The sequence below is a fragment of the Podarcis melisellensis genome (genome assembly GCF_964234715.1).
Source record: "Podarcis melisellensis genome assembly, chromosome: 8".
Classification (NCBI taxonomy): domain Eukaryota; kingdom Metazoa; phylum Chordata; class Lepidosauria; order Squamata; family Lacertidae; genus Podarcis; species Podarcis melisellensis.
The window spans coordinates 43,186,579-43,213,917 of NC_138540.1; the positions used below are offsets into that span (position 1 = coordinate 43,186,579).

Genomic DNA, 27,339 nt, shown 5'->3' on the forward strand with positions numbered 1-27,339 from the left:
TTTTTTTTTTTTACAAAGCCACTCTCTGCATGCGCTCAGAAGCACTGCTTCGAAGCACTTCAGGGCAGAGGCTTGGCGTTGAACCTCTGTGCCGGAGCTGAGCCGAGCGTGGGAGAGGGCGCCCTCGGCTTTTTTGTCCTCCGCAGGGCGGAGCCGGGCGCGGGCCCGCGGGGCGTGTCTCCCCACCTCCTGGCCGCACCTGGCCCCTCCATAGGCTGCGGCTGCGGGGCTCCCTCCTCGGCGGGCTGGGCCGGAGGGATGACAAAGCAGCCGTGGCGGCGGCCAGCCCAGCTCAGCCCTCCCCTTCCTTGTCCTCTTCCTCAGGCTGCCCAGCAGCGCCGCTGTTATGGCAACCAGCCCGCCTCGCCGGAGGAGCCGATGATGGAGCAGCGGCCATGGCCCGAGCGGCGGCAGGAGCAGCGGCGGCGGGAACCGAGGGCGGCGGCGGCGGCGGGAGCGGCGCGGGGGCCGCGGTGGCGGCGTCCGAGGAGCGGCCGTCGGGGGAGCCGGCGGAGCTGTCCCTGGAGGAGGTGCTGAAGTCTTACGAGCAGCCCATCAACGAGGAGCAGGCCTGGGCCGTGTGCTTCCAGTGCTGCCGCGGGCTGCTGCAGCCCGGCCCCGTCGAGGAAGGCGCGCCCGAGCAGGAGGCGCGCCGCTGGGGGCCCGCCGGGCGCATCCGCGACACCGCCGACATCCGCCTGCACCGGGACGGCGCCGTCTCCGCCTGCGGAGAGTACGGCGTGGCCGGTGAGTGGGGCGGCACCACGGAGCCGGGCCGAACGACCCACAAGGGCGGCGGCGGCGGCGGGGCTGGAGCGAGGGGAGCGCCCCCCCCCCGACTCGGGCAAAGCAACCTTCTCGTCGGTTTCTGCTGGGCTGTCCGGGAAAAAGCTTTAGGGACGGAGGCGCTTTGGAGGGACTGCGGCTGAGCGCTCGGCCCCTCCCCCGTCTTCTCAGCCCGCAGGGATTAAGTTGGGGGGGGGGAGCTTTTAGCTAAGAGCTAAACGCACGGCGAGTGCTTGGGGGGGGGGGAGAAGCAAAGAGGGCTTCTGTGTCCCGCAGTCCCGTAGCCACCCCCTCTTCACCTGCTGGTCCCTACCTGAGAGGCTAGTGGGCGGGTGTGTCCAGAGCTCTAGACATAACGGGGAGGTGGGGTGGGGGCGATTCCTTGGCAAGGGAAGAGCCTGCAACTGAACTGCCGGGCTAATACCCTCCGTTCCTTCTACCCTCATTTCCTTAAAAAAAAAAAAGGCTGGAAGTATTCATTGGTGATTTGCTTTTGTGATTCCTGTTTTAGAATCTACTAATATAATAGTGAAGCCCTCCAAGTACATCTAAGCAGGAAACAAATATATTGGGGGGGGGGGATAACCTTTGGTGTGCAGAGGTAGATTTAAGGGGTGTGTGTGTGTGTGTGTGTGTGTGTGTGTGTGTGTGTGTTTCCTTTCTGAGCCTGAGATGTGTTCCAGAAGTAAACAAAAAAGTGTTATGGTGGGAAGTGAAATCTTGCTTCAGCCAGATAAGGGGCATGTAAAGACTCTCCATTAAAAAACCTGGACTTGTTGTTTCTGAAGGGCAAAAGGTTTTAACAATTTGGTTGGTTCTGAATATCCCAAGGGAAGAACTGAAGGTGAATTGTGGCTGGGGCCAGCCTCTCCCCATGTGCTGACTTAAAGCTGTTTTCTTGGAGCCTGAAAGCAGCCTGTTCCCAAGTAGACAGAGGGAATCCTAAAGGCATCAATCTGTCAGATGTGATGGCATTTGAGGACGTCCTGTTTTGTAGGAGTTGGTCTCTGTGCATTTTGTGTTCCTGCCGATCCTTGCATATAAACAGACAAAACTTAATTCTTTGCAAAGGAAATTGAGAAGCAGAGAAGAATTAATTCAGGTTAAGTAAGCTGAAGGAACTGTTTTCTACATGCTCTCACTTCTGTGAATCAAAAGATTGTGTGTGTGTGGTCTCCACTTGAAGGTGAAAGGCACTTAAACTGCAGGAAGATAGATACAATATCATCATGCTTTAAAACCAAATCAAACAAGCCTCCTAATGGAAGACCCGCCAGGTATGTTGCGATTGCCTTAAGCACTGCAAGGCTGTCCCAGGGCCAGCGCTAACATGAGGGAAGATGAAGCAACTACCGCAGGTGGTAAATGCTATGGAGTGGGTGGGGAGTGGGCAGAACTGTGTGTGCCCTACAGCCTGCTTAAACTAACCTGCTGCCTTTGAGTGCAATTGTGGAAATCTAAGAAAGCTGTCAGTCTGGTTGACTTTTGTACGTGGGGGCGGGGAGGTGCAATCCTGGCCATCTCAGGCAGCAAAATGTCTTGGACCGCCCACACGTTGCTGTAGAAGAACATTTTCCTTTTTAAAAGTTTTAACACTGTTTTATTTGGAAATTAAAGCTATACGTATTGTGATAACATGACAATATAGCAGCATATTAACAAATCCTTATCCAAATTAATTATATAATTTTATTATGTGTTACCCAACCTATTTGCATGCTTTTCTTTTAAAGCAAACCTCTTTCCTGCCCCACCCCTCCCCCACTTGCCTGCTGTCACGCAAGTCCAAAGTCTAAGCTTCCCTGTACACCTGCAAACTGGGTGGGGATCCTGGATTGTAGTAAGTCCTGGATTATCTTTCATGTGTGAGCAAAGAGATCAAAGTATCTCCCAAGGACACACTTCACATCCTTGGTATGTTTATGATGTGTGTAATTACACCAACGACCAATTTGCAGAGTGTTCTCATGTGCTAGCGTAAACAGAAGCCATTGAGTGCTTGAGTCACGCTGCTTGCCTTCATCATTTAGTACATCCATGCAAGGCAGGTGTAGATGTTTAAGAGCTATAGATTCTGCCTTGTTATCTGTCCCCTGGGTAGGGCAGTGTTTTGGCCCCAAGGGGTGAGCCAGGCCCTGTGTGGCCTCAGGGACATCAGTGTTTGGGTGCTTAGCATCTCACAGTTACCAGCCACACAGCAGGTGATGAGAGAATTGTGTATTGAATCACTGCAAAGCTGCTCCCTTTGTGGCTTCTCTGAAATGCAGCAGAGGAAACATTCCCACCAGCGATGCACATAACTAATGCACACACACATTCATTTATGCTCTTGCATGCATCTCAAGGCTTGGGACAGGCAGGAAGAGCTGCACTAGACATTTTACCTGTAAACCCACAGAAGGGTTTTGGGAATCAAATGTGAAAGCTACAATACGTATAAAACATTAAATACAACACGATATGAAAGCTATCAGAACTAAAAGAGACAGGATGTGTGAGACATGAAAGTGGCATGAAAGGGAATTAAAAAGCCCAGGGGGAAAGGGGGGTGCTTTGACTGGCAGCACTGAAATGATGTCAGTGAAGCCTGTGGAGAGCACTTGCACAGTCAAGAGGCCACCAGCAAGAAGGCCCTTTCCCCTGCAGCCTGTTGACATACCTTAGATGATGGGGAAGCCAAAGGACAGCCTCTGCTGAAGGTCTTAGAGTGGGGTATCTAGTGTGGTGTCCTCCAAATGTTGTGGGACTTAAACTCTGAGCAGCCAGCTGACCAATGATCAGAGCTGATGGGAGCTGTAGTCCAACATCTGGAGCATCACAGGTTCCCAATTCCTGTCTTGGAGTATGGGCAGGCAGGTGTTGAGATGAGGTTTTAGACTACAACTCCCATCACCCTGTCCATTGTCTGCTGACTGAGGTTGATAACAGTTGCAGTCCAAAAATTCTGGAGGGCACCAGGTTAGCGATGGATGATGTTAGATTTACCAGGGAAATGAATGGAGGAAACTGACATGCATGTACCCTGGGTTCTCTTTCAGCTGCTTATCTCTCTCAATGGAAAAAAAATGCACTTCTTGCCTAGTTCAAACAAGCTGGGGACTTACAGGTTCTGGGCAGGTTGGCATCCTGCCATGTTTCCTGTTGGAGGCAAATTGCTGCTCTTATATGAAATTCAACAAAAACAAGGAGGTTCCATCTCCTCAAACAGCTACTGCTCTTTATCTCAGCCATGCCAGTAATTATTTGTATTTTTGAAGAATGTGTCCTGAAGTTAGGCTCCAGCTATCAGGCAGCAACTTGTTCCTTTGGGCATCCTGAGTTCTTACGTTGTTAACTTGGTGTTCTCAGCCCATAAGCAGAGGGTCTCTAATGAAGCTGAATGTTGGAAGATTCGAAACAGACAAAAGGAAGTGCCTCTTCACACAGCACATGGTTAAATAATGGAAATCGCTCCCACCAAGGCCAACAATGGCCACCAACTTGGATGACTTTGAAAGAGGATTAGACAAATTCATAGATGTAAAGACTATCAATGCCTGTTAGTCACGATGGCTATGTTCTGCTTGCACTGTTGGTGGGTGCAGTATTGCTCTAGATACCAGTTGTTGGGAATCACAAGTTGTGAGGCTGCTATTGCACTCAGGTCCTGCTTAGAAGCTTCCCAGAGGCATCAGCCTGGCCACTGTGAGAACAGGATACTGGATTAGACGGGCTATTGCCCTGATCCAGCAGGATCTTATTATGTTCTTATGTGTGCGCTGCACATACATATATTTACCACCCCCTCGGTTCCCTTTATGCATCGGATGAATCCTGTTGTCCACAAAAGCTCTTGACTTCACAGCTTTATTCTGTGCCCCATTCCCCACTTAAGGTAGGTCTGTGGTGGATGGAAACAAGAGGCAGGATGAGCATGTCTGTCTGACACTCATGTGCTTTGTACAGAGCTTGTGTCAAGAGGGAAGGGCCATGGCCCAGTGGAAGAACATCTGCCTTGCATGCAGAAGGCCCCAGGTCCCATCCTCTCCCCACCATCCCCAGGTAGGGCTGGGAATGTCCTCTGCCTGAAACCCCGGAGAACCAGGTCTATGTAGATTATCCTGAGCTAGATGGACCAATGCCATGGTCTGATTCAGCATAAGGCAGCTTCCTAAGAGTAATTCACAAAGAATTGAGGCAGCAATATCATGACTTCCTCTGTGTGTATGTGTGCGTTTGTGTGTGTGTGTATGTCCCTTTTGTGTGTGACTCTCCTGTTGCGCAGCTGAAGAAATGAGGATGTGCCTACATGCAAAGAATTGAGATGTTCTCAACTTCAAAGCCACTGTCCTGTTGTCTAAATTTGACGACCTTCTTGTCCTAAGCTTCATGTATCTGAATCAGTTTGGCTGCTGCTACTTTACCAATCCTCACCAACAGGCACCGAAATCCTTTCCATTGTGCTCATCCCCCAGAAAGCACTTCACAATCCCCCATGTTTTGACATCTCTCTGGTGTCTGCAAAGGCAGGTAGCAATTCTATTTCAAAATTCTAACTCTTTCCTGCTAATCCCAAGAGAATGAAATACTGGAAGGAATGCATGGGGAAGGTAATTGTTTTCTGTTTTGATGTTCTTTGTCATGTATGAAAACTCTGAAAGAATAAGAGGTGCCTGGAGGGACAAAGCAGAATGGAACCTTTTGCCTTTGTCCTTGCAGGGGCTGCAGCTGGTTGCCTTGGAGTCTGCAGGAGTAGCTATTGCTGATCTGCTTGTTCTGATAATATTTACTTAGAAGCATTACACAGAGTGCCTTAAAAACTGGTCTGCCCGGTTCTGGGCTATACATAGCCTAGCCTATGATTGTCAGCAGCTACTAAAGGGTCACTGACTTCTTGACCTTCAACCAACGATGCAAAGCGAAGGTGACTCTTTTGGTGCATTTAAATCATTCCAGCCCAAGAGCTCTCTCTCTCTGCCCACAGGCACCACTGATGTTTTAGTGGGGAGGAGGCCAAGAATTGCATCAGTTTAATGGTCCCTGAAGGAACACGGTGATGAACAGTAGCAGTATATAGCAAGGAATCTTTGCTGCAGTGGAGAGAAGCTCAGTTCCTAGCATGTTACTTTCCAGCATCCATGGTATCCTGAAAACCTTGCTTTGTATAGCTAGGGGTGCTTCCAGAAGGACACTTCTTAAAAATCATATATGGGGAGTTCAGATCTGATTTCTACGTTTGTGTGTCGCACATGGCTTCCCACTATTTCCCATCCACATTAGAGCTTGATGGGATGTATCTGTGCTGAGCTGCTTTGCTCTTCCTCTCTGCCATGTCTCCCCTGCCCTCCTCTACCTTTTCTGTTCTGAACATAAGAAGAGCCGCTGGATCAGATCAGGGGCCCATCTAGTCCAGCATCCTGTTCTCACAGTAGCCAACCTGATGCCTGCAGAAAACCTGCAAGCAGGATCTGAGCAGAAGAGCATCTTCCCCTCCTGTGGTTTCTAGCAACTGTTACTTGGAAGCATTTCTGCCTCCAGCTGTGGAGGCAGAGCATAACCATCCTGGCTAGTATCCTCTGATAGCCCTCTCCTCCATGAATTTGTCTAATACTATTTGAGAGCCATTCAAGCTGGTGGACAACATCACTGCCTCCTGTGGGACCAAGTTCCTTAGTTTTAACTATGCACAGCATGAATAAGTCCTGACACTTTGGGGCACACCTGCAGGTATTTTTGCATCTGTGTGCACTTCTGAAAAAATCAACCCACTGGAAGTCTGCAAGACCAAATGTAACCAGCCTTTAGGTATCACTCTTAACAGTACTGTAGTTAAAATGCAGACTTGTGCTTTTGAGGAGGGTGGAATTTTTCCCATTATTTAAAAAATAATCTTAATGGTGAACCCTTGCACAAGAACAATGTTTAGCTATATCAGTCTGCAGTTTGATTTGGTGAAGGTGTGATGGGTAAGCAATATCTAATAATAATAATAATAATAATAATAATAATAATAATAATACCCAGTAGGCCTCTGTAACCATTAACAACACAACCACCTGTCTTCCTCAGCCTACCCCAAAAGAGAGCAGCAATTAAATACTGGAATGAAGAGTCTTGTGCAAGACCAGTACATAATTTTGCGAAGTGTTTTTAAATCTTGATGTATGGCACTTTCTGCTGCAATCCCCTGCATGATCTGTGTGGAGATTCTGAGAGAGCAGTTCCTCTAAAATTCAGAGGATTTCCTGTTGAAATCCAGGTGTGCTTTCAGTCTGTGGAATGTAGGCATGCTTGCAGATTGTGCTCACGTAAGGAGCAAATGGAAATAGGGGCATGGCCTTAGAAAAAGGCTACTCAAAGTGGTGGCACAGAATAGTGCCAGTCCATAAGCCATCAGCTGCCAGACTATGAAAACATCACAACGCAAGTTGGGTGAGATGCCCCAGGGACCAATATGGTGATGGTTTCTGACACATTGGGGCGGGGGGTAGGAATTGCTGGTCTGCCACATCAGATAGTTTGAGAAGCAAGACTAAATTCTGTTACAAATGACTGGGTTGGTTCCCCACCCCTTATCTTTTTTCCTTTGTCCATCAGAGAGTTCTGTAAAGCTCTAAACCTTGCTTATATCTACTTCAACCTAATTTAAATATACTATTTACATACTGTCTCCTGCCCTTTTGAGACCAACAGAGAAACTGTAGTGACTGAATTTCCATGTTGGGGACATTTTAATGCCAAATGCAAAGAGAAATATTTCCTGCTTAGCCTCTGCAGCTCCTCTTTCAGGTACTGGTTGATAATGGAACTGGAGTCAAGGGTGAATTGTGATATATGAAAGATACTAGGAACTGAGAGAGGGGCAAATCCGTTCACCAGCTGACTTTGTGCCCCTTTTACAAGGTAGCAAATTTGAGCTGCTGCTGCTACTTTCTTTCTTTGTGTGTCTGGGTTTTTAAAAAGTTCTTCTGCCACAGAATTGCTGTGTGGTGCTGCCTACAGAGATGTTTAGGAGATGCCTTAATGTCTCTGAAATGTCTCGGAGTTGCTGAGAATCTGCTGAGTCTGTTAGACTGCGCTTTGCTGATGCGGCTGCCCTAGCAAGTTATGCCTCTTTAACAGCTTTTGCTCCTGTTGTCCTGCTGATAAATGGAGTACAGGACACTTGCTCCATTCATGTGGCTGTATGAAGCCATGCTCAGCTTTCTTCCAATGCAAGGCAGCCAGTCTGGTGCAGCTCCAGATATTTTGGAGGATGATTCCCATCATCCCCAAGTAGGATGGGACCTGTGCAGTCCACATCTGGAGGGCAGCATGTTGCCTCCCCCCACACATCCTAGAGGTAGGGCAACCTTCCCCAGCCTGGTGGTCTCCAGGTATTTCAGGCTACAGCTCCCACCTGCCCCAGCCAGGACAGCCATTTCCTACTATAACACCTCTCAGCCGTGATGAGGGCACCAGCTTGGGGAAGGTTGTAGTATTTGCAAAATTTTGAGAGCATTGATTGTTGGCTATGGAATTACCTCTAAATAGAGATGGCTTATTTGAGCCTTCTTTCCCCAGCACCTCTTGGACAGAGCGATGATGGGAAGAAATAACAATAGGCTATATTGTTCTGATTTATATCCTCGGACCTTTGCCCATAATATTCCTCAGAGCAGCTTACAATCCTTTTCAGTATACAGTAAAAACAACTTTTTGTTGTTGTAAGAAGCGCTGCCACCACTACCACCACCAGGACTACCCTTCCTCCACCACCTGCAACCAAACAAACCCCAAACCAGTCTAAACAGCATTAGGCAGCCCTGCAGAAAGCATCCTCGACCTCTGTTCTATGCATGCTAAGAGAGAAGGAGAGCTTCACCCTTCAGTGTCACTAGAGATAAGAGGCACTTGTGTGGGCCAGGTTGACCTCTCTGCAGGGCAGCCTATAAGTGGCTCATTGATTGGGGAAATGGCAGGAAATGGGGGTCTGAGCTCCCTCGAGTCACAGGGGGCATGACAGCAAAGTGGCTCTGAAGCACTGCGGACAATTATGGAAAATGGAGCAGGGGGAGCCTGGCTTAACTGCTTTATCCCTGCCTGGGAATGAAAACCTGCTCCATTTAGTGCTCTTCCTCTCCCCCCCCCAAAAAAAATAAGGCTCTGCATTCATAAATGGCAGGTTCTCTGGGGACTATGGTCCCCAAGTGGGTGAATTTAATGGCCTGCCTTTTCAGGGCTAATTTCTGTCTTGCCTAAGATGCACTTGGAAAAACACTTTCTGCCCCAGAGAGCCTCTTATTTGCCTTTTTGACTGTTGGTGCACCAGCTGCCACGTGTCTTTTTTCTGTTTTGTTTCTTTTCCAAAACTCCCACCACTTGTGAATTTTTGCTTCTTTCCCTCCCACCTCTTGATATTTGGAGTTCACAGCCTGTCCCTTGCAGAAGAGGAGGAGGCTGCTGCTGCTGCTCTTTTAACGTTCACAGGCAAATCCTGATTGTTCATGTTTCATGTATGCACTTGAGCCTGATCTACAGGTGCAGCAGACAGAGACTTTCAGCCATGCAGACTTCCACCACCCCTTCTTTACCTGTGTGGCTCTCCATGATGATTCACTGCCAGCCAGCCAGGACTGAAGAAGGCAGAAGACAGAAAATCATCATCAGTACAATGACAAGCCATAGTTCTCCCTCACCATGGAGGGTAAAGCAATAATAAACAGGGCTTTGTAATTATTATAATACCTCAAGGCAGCTTACAGATAACATAGGAACAGCTAAAAACATAGCAGGGTGAGAGAGTCATTAAAAACATTTAAACACCAATAGAATAAAAACTATATATGAACATAAAAGATTCTAAAGGAACAGGAAAAGAAAGATTTTTTCCTGTCTGACCAATGAAAAGAGACTTGAGGGGAAACTGATGAGATCTCAAGTCCCCATAAAAATAGCTACTGGAAGTTAGTTTTTGTTTTAAAGAGTTTCAGGAGAGAAGCATTGCTGGGCACTTGGCTTGAATAGGGTTTCCCAGTCTTTAATCAGCTTGGGTTGGGACAGAAACTGTGGCTGTGGGGAAAGGGGAATACTACTCGTTGCCCTCTGACCCTAGGAGATGTGAGTGTTTTTTATGTCAGTGTGGTTCAGTCTGGTCTGCATCAGGTGATGTGTTGCATGCATGATGCTGAGTGGGCTTTCTGTGAGCACCCCAGTGCTGTAGCTGAGCCAGCCAATCATTTTCCTTGAGAGAGCTGTGGCTTTGGCACCACCTCCCTTAATGCATTGAAATATTAATCTCTTACCCTTGGACTTGGTTCTTAAGCTGTCCTGTAGGCCTCTTTGGACAGTGTCTACAGCACCCTTTGAATTGCTGTCTGGTCTGTAGTAGCAGGGAATATGGACTCCTGCTTTGATAAGGGAAGGAGGCTGGGTTGGAATCCCACAAAGGTGCCCAGGTGAATCTGGGTCCTTTGAGTCTAGCCTGGCTCTTGTGGTTGGGAAGAGTGTGTGTGTAAGTGGGGCATGTGAACAACAAGGTGGTATAACAACCCCAACTTGACAATATGGGATATGGTTCCAAAAGGCAGCAATCTTAATGGTGTCATTTTCCTCTTGCAGAGCTCCCATTGACCTTGACACCCTCTGCTGAAGCACAGGTACGTTGTCGATTCCCTCCTAGGAAATAAGGGGTCACTGAAACTTGCCCCCAAAAGCCAGCATTATTGGATCACTCTGGTGACCTGCTAAAAAGCTTTTATCTCAGCATGTGGGTGAAGTCATTCTGCCTTCAGCCAGTTGAAAGACAGCATAGATTTCAAGAGATCAGTGCTGAAAACCTCAGTCTGCTAAGAACATAAGAGCTCTGGAGCTGGATCAGGAGAAAGACCCCACCTTCTGGTATTATGAGAGAGGGAGAGATATGCCTTCTGCAGGCCATGCATTTCCTTTAAAAGTTCCTATCATGTCTTTCCAACGTTATGTGAATGAAAGCGCCTTAAAGTGGTGCAAACAGAACCCTTCTGATTCCGAGTGATTTCTGTGTGTCCTCCTCCTGAGAAGACCTCTGGGAGAGGCTCTTTCCTCTCCCTTCCTCCCCCCCTTCCCAAACTCAAAGCAGCTGCACTCCACCATCAGCCCATCTCTCCTGGGTGCCTGTCGCCTTGGTAGCTAAGCCCAAGCAATGAATAATTCACAAATGCTGAAACATAACTATATTTAATGAGCTGTCCCAGGCCAAATCAAGTCCCTCCTTGATCCCATTAGAAATGGCCAAAATGGTAGCTGGGAGACTGGAATAGTTTGGCTTCAGATGGGCCAGGAACCAAAAGCAGCCAGCAAGGGAGATCCTTCGGCAGGTGCCGTGCACCTGCTGGATCTGGTTTGGAGATCTTACAAGGGTGGAGTTTAGGCCCCTTTAATCTCTTTGCACACCCTGAAGATGTGTGTCTCCCTCTCCCTCTTTCCCCACGTTCTCCTCTTAGCCTCCACAGCTCAGCTCAACTTGACATGACAGTATCTTTGTTTTTCTTCTATCAATGTACACCTCTTCCCTTTATGACTGCCCACCCCCCACTCACGTTTCCCACAGGGGAAGGAAGCCAGCTAACAGTGCAGCTTCTGTTTCTGCTCAGAGACTCTTGGCTCTCTACATCAACCCTGTTCCCTGCGGGGGGCTCATGTTCCCCTTGACTTCTAGATAATGGAGCCCTGGTGTTCATGGTGCAGAGAGCAAGGAAGACAGGAGGGGGCCCAGAATGCACACCTTTGTTTGGGAAATAAAATGATTTTTTTAAAAAAATCATTTCAGTAAATCTCCAATACCGTGGTACCTTGGGTTACATACACTTCAGGTTACAGACTCCGCTAACCCAGAAATAGTACCTTGGGTTAAGAACTTTGCTTCAGGATGAGAACAGAAATTGTGCTCTGGCCGTGGAGTGGCAGCAGCGGGAGGCCCCATTAGCTAAAGTGGTGCTTCAGGTTAAAAACAGTTTCAGGTTAAGAACAGACCTCCGGAACGAATTAAGTTCTTAACCTGAGGTACCACTGTAATACCAACAGTAACAACAAGAACAGTATACAACACAATACCAGCAACTAAGTGTTGCAGTATATCCTCCCTCTCAAAAGGAGTGCTCCTGTTCAGAGTTCCAGCCAGATACTGCCTCTGAGAAGGGCATCCCACTCCCCACCCCAGACATGGCACCCGGGGCGCACTGCCCCCCGCCCCCCTTGTGACTCCACTGGCTACATGTAGCCACATCTTCTGTTGATTTGTCTAATCCGCTATGGAAGCCATTCAAGTTGGTGGCCATCACTTAATTTTGTATCCTAATGGCACAATCTCACCTAAACAACCTTTTTGCCTTAATCACCTGTGTCTGCTTGCTTGCAGATGGTGCAGTCTCTCGGCTTTGCGATCTACCGAGCGCTGGACTGGGGTCTGGATGAGAATGAGGAACGGGAGCTCAGCCCTGAACTGGAGCGGCTTATTGACTTGATGGCCAACAGCGATTCAGAGGACAGTGGCTGTGCCACGGCAGACGAAGGCTATGGCGGGCAGGAGGAGGAAGAGGAGGCTGTGGCGGAGGGCACCCTGAGGGCCGTGTGCACCTTCAGCCAAGCCATGCGGCTATGTGCTATGCGCCTCACTCAGCCCCAGGAAGCTGAGGCCCACTACCAGGCTGTCTGCAGAGCCCTCTTCCTGGAGACGGTTGAACTGAAGGCTTTTCTGGCCAAGATTCGTGATGCCAAGGAGGTGAGCAGTGCAGTGGGCTGTGTTGCTCTTGCCACACGGGCATTGATGGGAGGGCATGCATGGCAGCATCAGCGCTGCTTGACCCCAAGAAGGAGCATGCGTGCGCTTGTGACATGTTGTCTGCTTGCTAGGGGTGTCAGAGATTTCTGCTGGAAACAGAAACGGGAGTAGAAATGGTTGGTGTTCTCTTGTTTGTCCCATGCCTGGAATGGAAATCAAACTGTGGCATAGAGTCTATATTCACTACTGGCACTTCCAGTCCACAAATGATGCATAGTCTATTATGTTAGGATACTGCCAGGGAGACAAAGGCCATCATGCAGCCTACACGTCTTCTCCAGACGGTCTCTCGGTCCCCCGTAGAACAGCATCAGTCAATTAGCGACATGAGCTTCAGACACATTCCAGGACTCATGCACGCCCTTTTAGCAGAGATTCCACAACGGAAGATTCACCCAGGAGAGCATAATTACAGCTTTATTCAACGTTGGTCAGAACAAAGGAAAAACATGACTGCTTGCTTTCACGCCGAGGAAACAGACAGAAAACAAAAGCTATATACAAAACGGAAACTCCCTATGAGCAGGAAGTACGCAGGCTTGTGACACACAACAGCCTGCTCCCTTTTTAAGGAGGAACGGAAATATCCTAACATCTTACTCTCCCCCACCCCAATTTGCATTGCATTTCCTTTGCACTGAGATGAATGGGCTGGAATAATGTGACTACTAAAGAGCTTATAATCCCGCTACCACCGACATTGAAACCCATAATGCAGTTTTTAGTAGAAACTGCAGCAGAAAGGAAGCAGTGCTGCTTGTGATGAATGTAGGGTGGGGATGTAGCCCTTTTGCATCCCTCCTATTCACATGGCAGCTTGGAGAGTTACACAGTGACATGTCTCTGCCTGCAAGGAACTCACAGTTTTAAAAATGCAGTAGGGAAAACAGAGAAAGGGAGAGTCAAGGGAGGAAAGGAAGTTCTGGGGCAAACAACAAACTACAAGCCTTTGGCTTGATTGGAGTTCAGGACATGCTCCATGCATGACAGCATTGCAGCTTTGTTGGAAGATGCACTCCATGGATTACGGCGTCACTGCTTTTTGTCTGAAGCTGCAACATGGATAAGCTTCCTACACAGCAGCTAGAGGAAAGATAAGGATGCTCCGAACCCTGCAGCCACCTGTATCTGCAGAGCAGTGACCTTGTTGCTCTGGGAAGGGGAGGCATCAATTGTCTGTAGAGCTGCAGCTGTTGTTAAAGAGGCTGTTTTCTGCCTCATTGAGCTTATGAGGCTGCTCCTTCTGCCTGTCAGCCTGATGATGGCACCTGTGTGTCCCAGCTTGGTCTGTGTGCAGGCTGCCTAAATTGCGATGGGTAAGCTGGGAAGAGGGGGCATTCTGGTGGCAGTTGCAGAACAGGGTAGATAGGGATGATGATCCTGTGGGTGCCAGAGAAGGGAAGCTGTATCTGGGCTGGAGCACAAAGGAGGTGGCTGAGTAGTTAACGGCACGTGGGCTGGGGAAGACGGACTCAGTGGAGACTGACTTCCCTACATCCTCGTGGATTGGAGATGCATGTTGCAATTCCTAGTTGCTGGCAAGGGGCAGTTTTCTTAAAATGTCTGGGGTTCCCTGGCTTTTTTAGTTTTTTAAAGCAATGGTATCCTGGATAAGTCCCTGGAATTTGATAGTTAACAATCTAAGGCTGTGATCACACCATACATTTAAAGCACATCCCCCCTTTCAACAACCCCCTGCCCAAATAATCCTGGAAACTGTAGTTTATCCGTCAGAGAACTATAATTCCCAGCACCCTTAACAAACTCCCAGGATTCTTTGGTTGGGTAGAGGAACTGTGCTTTAAAAGTATGCTGTGTACACAGCCTTAGTCACTGAGCTTGCTGATTAATGAACAGTGACATTGCCCACCTTGCGCAGACTTTGCAAGAATTCCAGGGGAAGGAGGGGAGATGGAGAGAGTAGGCAGTGGGCCACATCCTGATGCACCACTTGTCCTTCCTTCTCTACCCAGTTCCTGGTCTCTCACGTGCAGCCCATCCCAGTTGTGTAAACAGAGATCCTTCCATGAGAATTAGGCACCTTCCCTACTTCCTTCAGCTGTTTCCTTGTAGAGACTTGCTGGGCTGTTGTAAAAAAACCAGCAGCAACAGCACCTCCTTCTGGCCAGTATCTCTGATCGGCAGCAACCTCTAGCCTACTGAGCTGCCCTCCTAGAATCTCAGGGAAGCTTTTCTTCTGGGAATGGGCGGAGCAGCAATTTGCATTCCTCTCATTCCAAAGCTTCTAAATGACACACCTGCAAAGAGACATCACCTGTCTCCTGGGAGGAATAAAGGAGGGCAGGCAGGCAATGCTTTTACCTGGCTCTTCCAGCACAAAATAATAAGTGACATCCTTGTGGGCTTGTCTCATGGGCGGAAACCTATTAACGCTAATTAACTCGTTGCTAATTAATAACTCTACAGCCAAACAGTTCAGAAGGGATCATGAGCTACTCTAGGAAACGATTTCATGGAGACCCAGAATTCCTCCTGGCACATTTTTGTCTCTCTGGAGGAGTGAAGTCTGGCCATCCCTGCCCTTCCTGGGGATGAAATGTAACAATGTCTTCACAGCCACTGTCCTTAAGTCAGGGATGGAGAACATGTGTGTCTGTCAGTTGCTGTTAGATGCCTAACTCCCATCAGCCCAGTGGGAGTTATTATTAACATGTTAGAGGAATTAGTGGTTAATAAGATAAATGCCTTGTTTACTGTTCAGTTCTTCATTTGATAACCACAGCCTCTGCCTGTTCCATCTGTCTGCAGCAGAAATATGATGTGGGTTTCTCTAGCAGGAGCTGACAATAATACATTGCAGATTTGTTAAGTGGAAATAACTGTTTGTACGATCGCATCGCAGTAAAGCAGCTTGGTGCCTGTAGGACGCCAAAAATATGGCCCTGTGTCAATTAGTGTCTTTTTGGGTGATGGATCTCAGTAGATTTCACATCCTGACAGAATCTAGAAAAACTAACAAGTCCCCCTGGACTGTTGGTCAAAGGGCCTGTATTCCACTGCCACTCTCATTGGTGACACTCTCTGGGGAGATGGCTGAGTGGCCTGTGCAGAAGGAAAAGCTAGCCTGTTTTTGTTTCTTGTGGTGTGCAGATGCTGACGAAGCTGAAGGATGAGGACGAGAAGCTGACGGACCGATCAGCTGCAGATCTAGACAACCTGAGGAACACAGACTGGGTACAGAGTGATGGGGGTGGGTGGGATGGGGGAATGTCACCTGGATAAATGGCTGGTGGCTCTGGGCTAGCCCCAGTGGGCTAACCATGGCAAGAGCTTCAAAGCTGGCCAGTGAACTTCAGTTTCTTTTCCTTGGACTAATCCTGGGGCTGCCAAGAGAGGCGCCCTGCATGCTGGTCCTGCTAGGTGTGGCATCAATTGCTACTCCAGCTTCACCTGCTCCAAACTGGGGGAGATTGCAAGGAGGGAATGTATGGGCCGTGTGTGTGTGTGTGTGTGCGCGCGCGCTGGGGGGCTATGTGACACAATGGCCTTAGGTAGAGTTCCCCAAGGTGGACCCAAAGATGGATTGCAGAGGCTCTTTCTGGGGGAGGAAGGGGCACGAGGTTCATGCCAAGCCATTTCTCGTCAGCGACTGATATTTCTCTGCCTGCTGCAGGCTCGGCTGTGGGTCCAGCTAATGAGGGAGCTCCGCAATGGAGTCAAGCTCAAGAAGGTCCAGGAGAAGCAGTTCAACCCCTTGCCCACTGAGTACCAGCTGACGCCCTTCGAGATGCTGATGCAGGACATCCGGGCCCGCAACTATAAGCTCCGCAAGGTCATGGTGAGTGAGGTGGGTGGGTAGGTGTCCCTGGCTGTTTTGATCACTGCAGCAATAGGGCCCCTTTTCCTTTTCCTTTTTGTCTCTACCCCTGCCTACACCTCCCATAGCCTGGTCCTGCTGGACTATGTAAAGTGACAGGGAAATGCCCTGGAAAGAGTGGGATAACACTTGCTTTGACATCAGTGCCATCTAACCTCCCCACAAACAAATCAGAATGAATGCTCAATAAACAGGTTGCTCGGAAGCGCCTTCCCACTGTGTGGCTCCTGGGAGTCAGCAGGTAACTGGCTCTGCCCCCTGAGCCACCTGTTTTGGTTCCCCCTGATGGACCCACTAACAGGGGGGATTCCCACAAGCCTCAAGTCTGCCCATGTCTGGGCCATAGACCGAATCCATCCATCATGCTCGGAAATATTTCCAGAGACCCTCTCGGGAGGGAGCTAAAACTGGTAGGATCACACATGTAGCTGTTCACACTTTCAGAGTTTCTTACGGCATTCACCAAAGGCAAAACTGGGGACAGGACAGGTGCTGGGAAAGAGGAACACTTGGATAGCATCCAGCTGCTAATTCTTCCTCTTTGGGGCATCTACCAGGTGGACGGCGACATTCCTCCCAAGGTGAAGAAGGATGCGCATGAGCTTATCCTTGACTTCATAAGATCTCGGCCGCCCCTGAGACAGGTAGGTGGAAAAGGTTATTCTCAGGAAGAAGCCCCCTGCCCCCAGTTTTGGGTTGGTCCTGTAGCCTGGCAGGGGTTTGCTTTTGGATCCGGGGAACCAAACATTATGAACTTAAGAGGCTGCTGATTCCCTAGCCTAGCAGATTGGCAGGGGACTCTCCCGGTTATTTACCCACTGTTTTGCAATCTCCATCTGATTTGTGGGTGGTTCAACTATTGGGAAACCCTTTGAGAACCTCATGCCAATAAGGAGTGTGGTCAAGGTGGGCATGGCCACCTAAGGTGTGTCTACACAGTGTCTGCAAGAGAGGAATGGGCATCTTAGGTCACACTCTGGGTCCCTCCAGTGTTTTCTTCTTAGGGGGACTGTGCTGTGCGAGGAAAGAAGATCCTCCTGTGAAACTCTATTTACTTTTTTCTTGCCACTGCTGTGTGACTGCCACTGGCAAAATCACGAGGGGTCTCAGGTTGGGCAGGCAAATAAATGCCAGTAGGGATGGGCAGACCTTGCCCACTGGCCAACAGTTTGCCACCTCTGTCTCAACTGGCTGTGCCAGGGCTTGATCCTGGGGCTCTTCTGTAAGCTGAGAGTGTGTGCCCTGCAACTTGACCGATGGGGATTTTACTTGGACATGTGGAACTTCTTGTGCAGTTGCTGTATCTTGGTTACTCTGTTACCTTAGTTTTGTGGGATCAACATTCCTTATGGATCCTTAATAAGGAAGGTGGCAATTAACTATATAGCCCTTCTGAAAATGAAAAACTGCCCTTCCGACCTGGCTGCAGGCTTCGGAACGGAGGCTGCGCCCCATTCCTCAGAAACAGAGGACGCTCCATGAGAAAATCCTGGAGGAGATCAAGCAGGAAAGGAAGCTCCGACCTGTGGCATCACGGCACCAGAATCAGAAAGGTAAGCCTGCGATGATGAGAAAGGCTAAGGGGAATCCTTAATGCTAGTGTGCAACATGTTCATCAGTAAGTACATGGGGCCATTCAGGCCATATTTGTATAAGGTATTTGTATGCCACTATCATTCACATTTCGATGCTGGGTCCAGAAATTACGTGGGAAATGGGAGGGGCAAAAGTTGGGACCTAAGTTATTGGGTCCAGTGGGAAACTCTGAACTCAACAGTGCAAATCTCAGAAATGTCTAAGTGATCAAAAAACCTGGAACAACTGCAGAGATTCCGTTTTGTGGAACCAGCTGTTACTGGGACTGGTGGAAGATGGCTTTGAAGCTGTCTGAATGTCTTGGATCAGCCAAAACATACGGAGGGCACCAGGTTAGGGAAGTAGAGTTAGTTACACAAAACACTCTCCAATGAGAGGAGAAATGTCAGTCATGTGCCCAGTGTATTCCAAGGGTGGTACTCAATGCTACTCCTGCTCAGAGTAATGAACATGACTAAGTAATTTCAATAGGTTTAGTATTCAACTCCAGATAGATTTTTTTTTAATAAAAAGGAGAAGCAATGTCAAAATATTCAATATGTCTAGCAATTTATAGATAGAAAGGGGCTGTATCCAATGTTCGTCCTACTCAGAGTAGACCCATTGAAAGTAATGGGCATTTTAAAGATGTTTCATCACTTGCTGTTTTCCTCCCTGGGCTTCTTTGGGTGGAGAGGTGGGATATAAATAAATTGGGCACATTAATTTCAGTGGGTCTTCTCTGAATGGGATTTAGGTGGCCCCAACTCTAGAAGCTGTTGTGCTGCTGCTGGGCCCTCATGGTGCTGCCATCCTTGTTCTCCTCCTCTTCCAGGGTTTGGCTCCCTCCCCTGCATCCTGAATGCCTGCTCCAGCAATGTGACCTCAACTTCCTGCATCAACCTCTCAGATGTCTCCGACGCCAATGCCCTGCCCCAGCGCCAGAGGCCTAGGGTCTTGCTGAAGGCTCCCACGCTGGCAGAGATGGAGGAGATGTTGACCTCGGAGGTGAGAACCAAGCTTTTTGCCTCTCTTGACACCTTCAGGAAGAAGAGTTCTTTAGCCTGCAGGAACTGGTGCTGTGCTGCAATGGAGACACTTTGCCACCCTATTGCTCCTTGGTCCCAGCCACCATGTTGCCTTGTACTGCACATGGCGCCCGGAGGTGTCTGGAAATGGTGGGGATGCACTTTGTGGTGGTGCCTGTGGAATCAGCCTTCAACTGCATTGCCTGATGTTACCAGTTGGCAGTAGGGATGGAGGATAAATTAGATTTTAATGAGAAGTTACCTAATGCACACTTCCTGAACCGAAATAATTACCATTTTAAATTTGTACTGCTACAAATTTTGCAATGCAGTTCTCCAGCCAAACAGTCATGCATATATGAAGGAGAAGTGAGCATTGCAATACATAACATACAAAAACGCATTATGTTAGAGAAAATTGCTTGCAAAAGTGTACATATTAGTCAAAAATGCTGATTTTTCAAGAGGATTAAAAAATATATTATTTAAAAACCACAAACTGCTGCATAAATGCGAAAAAAATTAGAAAACTGAAATGGGCAGATTCACCCATCTCTGCCAGTCTCTGGAATTACAAACTTGAGAGTGTTGTTGTTCTCATGTCCTGCTTGTGGGCTTCTTGTTTGATTGGCTGTAAGAGCAGATCCTGGAGTAGATGCTATGCCCGCCCGCCCCCCAGCCTGACCCAGCTGCTGCAGAGATTTTCTGATGTTCTTGGGCTCAAAAGCTATTCTCTCAAGTGTGACCTCTTGCATCGAATAATACACCTATTCCTGCTCCCTTTTCTCTGCAGGAAGAAGACTCTCCAAGCTCCGAGGCTGTACAGGAACCAGGTCCACTGATGCCCCTGAAGCGTGACCGCTCCTTCTCGGAGCAAGACTTGGCCCAGTTTCAGAGCGAAAGCGGTGGTGGCCAGCCTGACTCAGAGTATTTGGGACGCAGTGGGTCTGAACCGAGACCCCGCTCAGGTACCGAGAGCCCTGCATGGACCAGCATGGAAAATACGGGCAAGTGCACTCCCCACCCCCCACCCCCGCTTTCCAACTCCACCCAAGCCTTTCTTCCTAACTCTCCACACACTGACACTCTGGTTCTAAGTTGGTTAAATGCATGGTGTGTTTGCAACCTGAGGGACCCAGCAGCTCTGCACTAAAATAGCATGAGTCCTGCACTGACCAATGTGGAGGAAATGGGCAAGTCTGTCTCTGTCTGTCTCTCAACGTGCACATATACCAAGATGGCACTGACTCTGGTCTTGTTGGCATTCTGTCTTCGTCCTCCAGGTTCGGTTCCCGCCAGCTACCAGCAGGCTCCCTGTGGTGCCAGTCCTTTCCCCCCCAAGCATGGTGTCCTCAGCTCTGTGGACGAGAAGTCAGAGGCTGGTTCCAGTACTGCCTCAGATGTCAACTTGAAATATTTGTGGCTGGTAAGTATTCGGTATGAATCAAACTCTCATGGAGTGTGGTGTTCCTGTGCACTGGGTAAACTCCCAGCCTCCTGATGTGAGGCTGGACAGGGAAGGAGCACCTGTTCCCTGTCCTGGTCTTAGTCTGGCATGCCCCAAATGTGCAGTAAGCTGAGATGTTGTCACAACCTGGATGAAAACTTGCCTAGAATGAATGGCATGGGTGGAAGGGAGGGAGAACTGCAAGGTACCTGTAAGATTTGGAGCATGGGCCCAGAGACTCAGATTTGCCTAAAATACACTTATGCTAATTTATATGTATAGATACAGATTTACAAGTTAAATATGTCACAAAAAGCAAACCAGACAATATCTTTGCTCCAGATCACTCCAAATAAGTTCTTCCTTTTTCTCCCACCCCAGACAGTCCCAAATTTGTTCCTCTGCCTTTAATTAATTTCCTTATGGACACTGTTCCAGATAGTCCCCTTCATTTAGTTCATTCATTAGCCCCAAAACATTGAGAGATAAAGTCATCTTAAATTAATGTATTCCTCCAATTAATATTACACCACCAAAATGCTTGTGGCACTCAGGAAAAAGGTTTGGAGCCTGAGCCCCTTTCCTCCACAGCCTTATCAACACCCCAGTGGGTGGTCTGAATACACACTATGGGGCTGGAAAGATCTGTCTGTTTCAGTTTTCTCAGGTTCCCATTTTTTCAATCTGCTGGAAACAATTTAAAGAACAGCGTCATATACTTAGAGCCACCCCTGATTTAAGGGCTCTTCCGCTGAAGTAATAGGTGCAGATCCAAGTTTTGCTCTCCTGTTAAAAAGGAGCTAGCAGGGGAAGAAAGACTTGGTCAGAGTGAACAATACTGGGCTAGTTGGACCAACAGCCTGGTGGTCAAAGGTGGCTCCTATGTCCTTCTGTTCTCTCCTCTCTCCAGCAGGAGTTCAGCCACCCTGTGGAGAGCCTGGCACTCACTGTGGAGGAGATGATCAATGTGCGGCGGGTGTTGGTGAAAGCAGAGATGGAGAAGTTCTTGCAGAGCAAGGAGCTGTACAGCAGCCTGAAGAAAGGGAAGGTGAGAGTTGGAGGGTGTGGGACTGGGTGTCTGTGTGTGCTGCTGAGGGGGGGGCCTCTTGCACTGAACAATAGTCAGCTTGGAAGCTCAAGTGTCTCCTTCCCCCCTCCCCTCTCACCACTCAGATCTGCTGCTGCTGCAAAACCAAGTTTGCTCTGTTTTCCTGGCCCCCGACTTGCCTGTTCTGCAAGAGGTGAGCAAGCTCTGTTTGTGTGGTCCAGGCCCGGGAGTGTTGTTGGTTGATGGCTGCTGAAGGGGCTCCTTCCTTTGATCTGATGTTGGTTTCCCCTTTTTGGTTTTAGGTCTGTCTGCAGCTCCTGTAGTCTAAAGGTAAGAGACTCTTGGCTCTGCCCATGACAGGAATATTCCCCCTGGTGCAAGAGCAAAAGGTGAGCCCACTTGTGGCTCAGAAGATGGTTTTCTCCCATCTTCTGAAGATCTACACCGGATAAGGGCCATCCAGGTATCATTGGACTCCAACTCCCATCAGCCCCAGCCAGTATTGTCCATGGCTAAGAATGATGGGAGCTGTAGATTGAAAACAGGTCCCCTATCCCTGACCTACAATAAACATCTCGTTCAAAATACAGTAGGATACAGTGCTGGCCCTTGCTGTGGTGATGACTCCCTGTCATGACAGTGATGTTCAGTGCTCCTGCTCTTCACCTTTGCTGAGAACCTTTCTTATGTCCTCCTAGATCAAGATGCCTTCAAAGAAGCTTGCCCATATCCCGGTCTATGCCCTGGGCTTTGAGACCCTTCCAGGCTCGTTGGGTACAAAGGCACCTCCATTCCGGAGGAGGGAGGCTTTCCAGTAAGTAGGACCCCTACACACTCTCTGCATCTGTCTCCCCCACCCTCAGTTCATTCATGAATGCACTGTGCTCTGTATGATTCCTGGTGGAGTTAAGGGCCTTAAATAGAACAGTGCAACGCTACCCCCTTTCCTCTGTCATCCAGGATTGGAGACAACAGGCCTTACTTCGTTGCAAATGCTTAGGGAGAGAAATTTGCCATTGCAAATTTTATGTGGCCTTAGCCAGGCCCAAGAAGGATATGAGGTGGCAAAGTTTCTTCCAGGGCACTTGTGTGCTCATGATTCTATGAATACACCACAAAAGACTGGATTAGTTTTCTTTTAAATAAGTCGTCTACTATTTATGGGGGTAAGCTTGTTTGCAGAGGTCTTACTTGAGCTACAGGGGGCTGAGAGTTGATACAGCTGAGCAGCAGAGCTCTGCATAGAGTGGAGCTGGTACCATCACTCTGTCTTCTTGAAATCATGAAGACATTTGAAAGCTGAGGAGGCTGGGGTTGTTTGCAAGACGGGATTCAGGTGGCTTTAGAAATAAGTTACTACTATATTAATGGACTGAACTAAATAGTTGCACTAGTGGGAGCCAGCAGATAGAGTCTCACTAGTGCAACTAGGTATTCCTTCCATGCTCCTCCCCCACAAATTAGCCATGGGGAGTTGAAAGTACCACCAGAATAGTGCATGATGGGAGGAGAGTGGAGTTCATTCCACCATGAAATTGGAAATGCTTACGCCAATGGAACTATTGCCTTAGCACAAATCCACCTAATAATAATTGTCATCAATATTATCATCATCACTCAGCTTTCCACCAAGGAGCTCAAATTGGGGTACTTTGTGGCTCTCCCCCTCCCCATTTTATCCTCACAAACAACCCTGTGAGGTAGACTAGGCTGAGAGGTAGGCTAGGCAGTGCACTTCATGCCTGAGTGGGGATTTGAACCCTTATCCTGCCAGCCCAGTGTTCTAGCTGCTACGTCAGTGTCGTCATCCTAGCTGAGCCAGGGGGCTGTCAGTCACCAGGCTTAGTTGTCTGTCTTGGGGCATTTGTGACGGATCCCCCTCTGCCCCCACCCCACTTGCCTTTCCAGCTCCTTGCAGGGCACGTGCTGGCGCAGCGTGGAGGAGGAATTCCCGTACATCTATGCGCATGGCTCTGTGCTCAAGGATGTTTGCAGTGACTGTTCCGGGTTCGTCACGGATGTCGTCAGCTCCAGCCGCAAGAGCATGGACATCCTGAACACCACCCCGTGCAGGAGCCGCAAGACCCAGTCCCTTTACATCCCTTCCAGTTAAATGACCCTCCTCTGCTGCTGGTCTCCTCCACAAGCCCCCTGCCCTCTGCACCCAACCTTCATTCTTTGATCCTCTGTATTTCCCAGCCCCCAGCAAGGAGGATGCAGGGGCTCTCTGGCCAAGGAAGCTTCAGCTGGCTTTGTCTGGACCTGTTGCCTCCTGGCTTCCTTGCTTCTCTGTCCAGCCCATCTCCTCCTTTCCCTCCATCCCAGCCTCCCATGAACATCCCCTGCCTGGCCTGCCTGCGTGTGTACATATATACATAACCTTATAGAGACACTATATTTATATCTGTTGATCAGCTGCTGTGGTCCATGGGCTACGTTTGGTCTGGGAATGCCCCTGCTTGGCAAACGAGGACTCTGCTGAAGTCTTCCCACCAACAACCTTTTTTGGATTGTAAGAAAGACGGATGTGGGGCAGGATAATTCCAGAGTGTTTGGAAGCCTGGCCATCTAAGTTGCTGCAAATGCAACCTTGAAATCCCAGATGCAGCCACCCCAGAGGATGACCTTGTTCCCTTGAGGGCTCTGCCCTTTCAGTCATACTAGCAAGAGAAGCTCTCTCTGAGATGTCTTACCTGTGCAGCTTCTAGTCTTATGGGAAGCAGGCCCATTGTGCCATGACCTGTCTGCTGCTTTCCAATATCTTCCTCCAAGCTGTTTCTCCTCCCCCCCCCCCCCGCCCTTCTCGGTGATGTCTTGATTATCTGCTCCCTCCCAGCACCAAGCAGCAGGAGGTGCTTTTTAAAATGTGTTCAGACTATCATTGTCTGTTTTCTAATCCCTAGTTTTTTTGGGCTCCTTGGGTTTAGGAGGCAAGGGGTAATTTTTGTAATCATTTAGACAAAGGCTGAACATTTCCCACACAGTGGGTTTTGTGTGGCTGCCAGAACTACAGTTGGGGGGTTGCATGGCTGCTAGGGATGAGCCAGGCCCCGACAAGAGTATCAGCTGTGTGTGGCAGGATCCTGCAGGCAATGTCTCCTCGTGCAGAAGAGGACTCTGGCTCTCCAAAAGCTGATAAGATGAGCAGTCTATTTCCACATGTCCCATACCCCCACTCCATTCAGGATTGCCATGAAAATAGAAAACAGAGGTGCACAACGGAGCTCTCCCTGTGAGGACAGAATGAAAGCCAGATCCAGCCCATGCCAGGCCTGGGCTAGGGTGAGTCTTGCCACTGCCCTTAAGAGAATTTGGAGAGAGGAGATTGGGATATGCAGGGCTGCCCCTGAGTCTTTCAACCACCTTCCCTGTCAAACCTGCTGCTGTGGTGGCCAGCACATGTAAATTGGCTGTGCCATGGCATACTGAGCTCATCTTCCCTTGATAGCTAATTTCCACACCCTGGAAGCACCCCAAAAACAGAGGCTGTAAATGCAAAATCCACAGCCCTAGTATGCCAAATTAGCACATCAGCACTATACATTTAAAACACTATGGTACTACTTTAAATAGTCTTGGCTTCCCCCAAGGAATCCTGGGGCATGTAGTTTGTTAAGTGTACTTAAGAGTTCTGAAGAGACTCCCATTCCCCTCACAGAGCCACAATTCCCAGCATTGTTTAACAATCAATCCTTTGCAGGGAATTCTGGGAACTGTAGCTGGGGGGTGGGATGCAGGTCGTCTTATACCACTCAGCACCCTTGACAAACTACACTTCCCAGGGTCCTTTAGGAGAAGCCATAATTGCTTAAAGCAGTATGATACTGTTTCATATGTATAGTGCAGATGGGGCCAGAGACTATTGAGTGTGGCTAGCGGAATGGGGAGTGGATCAATTTATCTTTGACAGGTGGATAGAGAAGGGTCTTGCTTCTCCTACCCTTTTGTCTTTTCCCTGGATCGGTTTTATTCAACCTGGAAGGCAGCACTTCTGCCGTCTCTGGTCTGCTTATTTCTGCCAGGGATGATGACAGATCTGCCTTTGAATGTTCAAGTGTGAGACCAGGCTGGGATAAGCTAAATTCCTCGCTAGCAATGGCAGCCCAGTCTTCTTCCACAAGTGAACCATTCAGTCTTCTGAGCAGCAAAGACAGCCAATACCCTGTGGCTCCCTAAGGATGCAATTTATTATGGTATAAGCCAAAGGTAGACAACATGGTGTCCTCTGGGAGTGGTGGACCACAACTCCCATCAGCCCTATCCAGCATGGCTAATGGACAGAAATGATGAGAACTCTAGTCTACCACATATGAAAGGTACCCCAACATACGTTTTCATGGACTAGTGGACCACTGCATCTGACAAAGTGGATTTCTAGTCCCCAAAAGCTGATGCCATAATGAATGAAGTCTTTAAAGTGCCACAGGACACTATTTTTTATTTTATTATTTTTGTTATATTTAGCCTTGTAGCTCTGGGCTTTATTCTGTGGCATGGGCCATGGGCTGCAAGGTGCCAGCCTGGTGTTGCCCATTTGTCCTGTTGAGAAAGTGGGCTTCAGTACTGCCACTTGGGCTTGGCAAGAGCCTCCATGGCTCCATTCCTGCATGTCACCTACCCACAGTGGCTCTGCTGCTCAGGATCTCAACCGGCTACTTAAGACAACCTTGGACCACTTCTGTGGCTCAGAACTAGCACCATCTCCTGCCAAGCCTGCACACAGTCTCAAAAGCTGCACACACACACACACTCTCTCTCTCCCCCTTCCTCTTCCTGCCCCAGGGGACGTAACTGCTTCCTAAAATGCCACTAGTTTTGTGTACAGCACCATAAGAGCTCCACATTTTGTATCTTGCCAATACTTGCAAACGCCAAATATACAGTTCATGCAGTCGGTGCTTTACAGTGGAACAGACTGTGTACCTGCAGGTGCACAGCTGGATGTGCAAATACCTACTTGTACAACCAGTCGGTTATGGGGTGAGGATTAAGTGCTTGTCAATTTGCACATGATGCAAGTGGAAAAAGCAAGGACTGAGTTACACAGGGGATTGAGAGAGGACATTGTAGAAACAAATCAGGTGGAGTGTTATGAAGGTCAAAGAGGAAGCCAGGTGTTTGCAGGTGATTGCTCAAGCCTGTTTTTCCTCGGTGCTGAGAAAGGAAGGTAATCCAGCTATAGGAACCGCTAGTGCTTTTCACTGCCACTGCTACTTCTATTGCTGTTTGTGCCAATCTGCTTGCTTGGAGTCTTGCCTTGGCTGCATCGTGCTGGCTGCTGCCTCTGGAGTTCAACATGCCTTATCACCCTGCTCACCTTCTTTGCAATAATTCATTGCACTCTGTGTCAAAAGGGGTGTGTGTGCTCCCTCCTTTTTCTTGTATGTTCTGCCTGCACTTACTCTCCCCATCAACAAATGTTTTATACGCAGCCTGTATTGTAAAGAGTTGTAAATAAAATGTAAAGTGAAACTGATCTGGTGGTGTGGCCTTGCTAATAAACACCTCTGGGCAGTGAGAGGTTTCAGATTCATCCAGCTCTAGTGGTGACTGATGGTGCTTTCTGTGATATATATATTTGCACATATATAAAGGGTTGAGTGGGAGCATTAAGACTCCAAGAAATCCTGTTCCCCAATACCGTAACTTTGGATTCTCAGTGAGCAAGTCAGGCCTCTACACCTCTTCCCAGCTCCAGACCCAAGACTGCCAGATTCTGTTGTTCTCTTTCACACCTTCATGATGTCAGAGGCTGAGAACTCCTACCTGAGTGACAGCTTTTTCTCTAGAAACTGAGAAGTGGCTTCCAGGTGTGCCTATATATGCAACAACGTCCTG

The 27,339-nt window shown here is 48.7% G+C and overlaps 1 protein-coding gene across 2 annotated transcripts; it reads left to right on the forward strand.

Annotated features, from left to right (window-relative positions):
• Nucleotides 1-105: 105 nt before the first annotated feature.
• SPIRE2 (spire type actin nucleation factor 2) lies at nt 106-26,977 on the forward strand. 2 transcript variants are annotated; one of them, XM_081920179.1, is made up of 15 exons: nt 106-747; nt 10,366-10,403; nt 12,143-12,505; nt 15,677-15,760; nt 16,200-16,364; nt 16,961-17,047; nt 17,833-17,956; nt 18,814-18,986; nt 19,800-19,974; nt 20,290-20,432; nt 21,364-21,501; nt 21,627-21,694; nt 21,804-21,831; nt 22,200-22,315; nt 23,410-26,977. In XM_081920179.1, exons 1-15 carry the CDS (start codon nt 396-398, stop codon nt 23,612-23,614), a joined length of 2,259 nt encoding a protein of 752 aa, XP_081776305.1. In that variant the 5' UTR covers nt 106-395; the 3' UTR covers nt 23,615-26,977. The 2 variants fall into 2 exon arrangements, with proteins under 2 accessions (XP_081776305.1, XP_081776304.1); XM_081920178.1 differs by having other exon boundaries at nt 281-747; nt 21,367-21,501.
• Nucleotides 26,978-27,339: the final 362 nt, after the last annotated feature.

What these genes read in the sequence shown, in the direction of transcription:
- SPIRE2 (XM_081920179.1), top strand. Translation starts at nt 396, where the DNA reads ATGGCCCGAGCGGCGGCAGGAGCAGCGGCGGCGGGAACCGAGGGCGGC. An exon ending in ACCTGAGGAACACAGACTGG is followed by an intron (nt 15,761 to 16,199) that starts GTACAGAGTGAT and finishes TGCCTGCTGCAG; the next exon opens with GCTCGGCTGTGGGTCCAGCT. An exon ending in ATAAGCTCCGCAAGGTCATG is followed by an intron (nt 16,365 to 16,960) that starts GTGAGTGAGGTG and finishes GGCATCTACCAG; the next exon opens with GTGGACGGCGACATTCCTCC.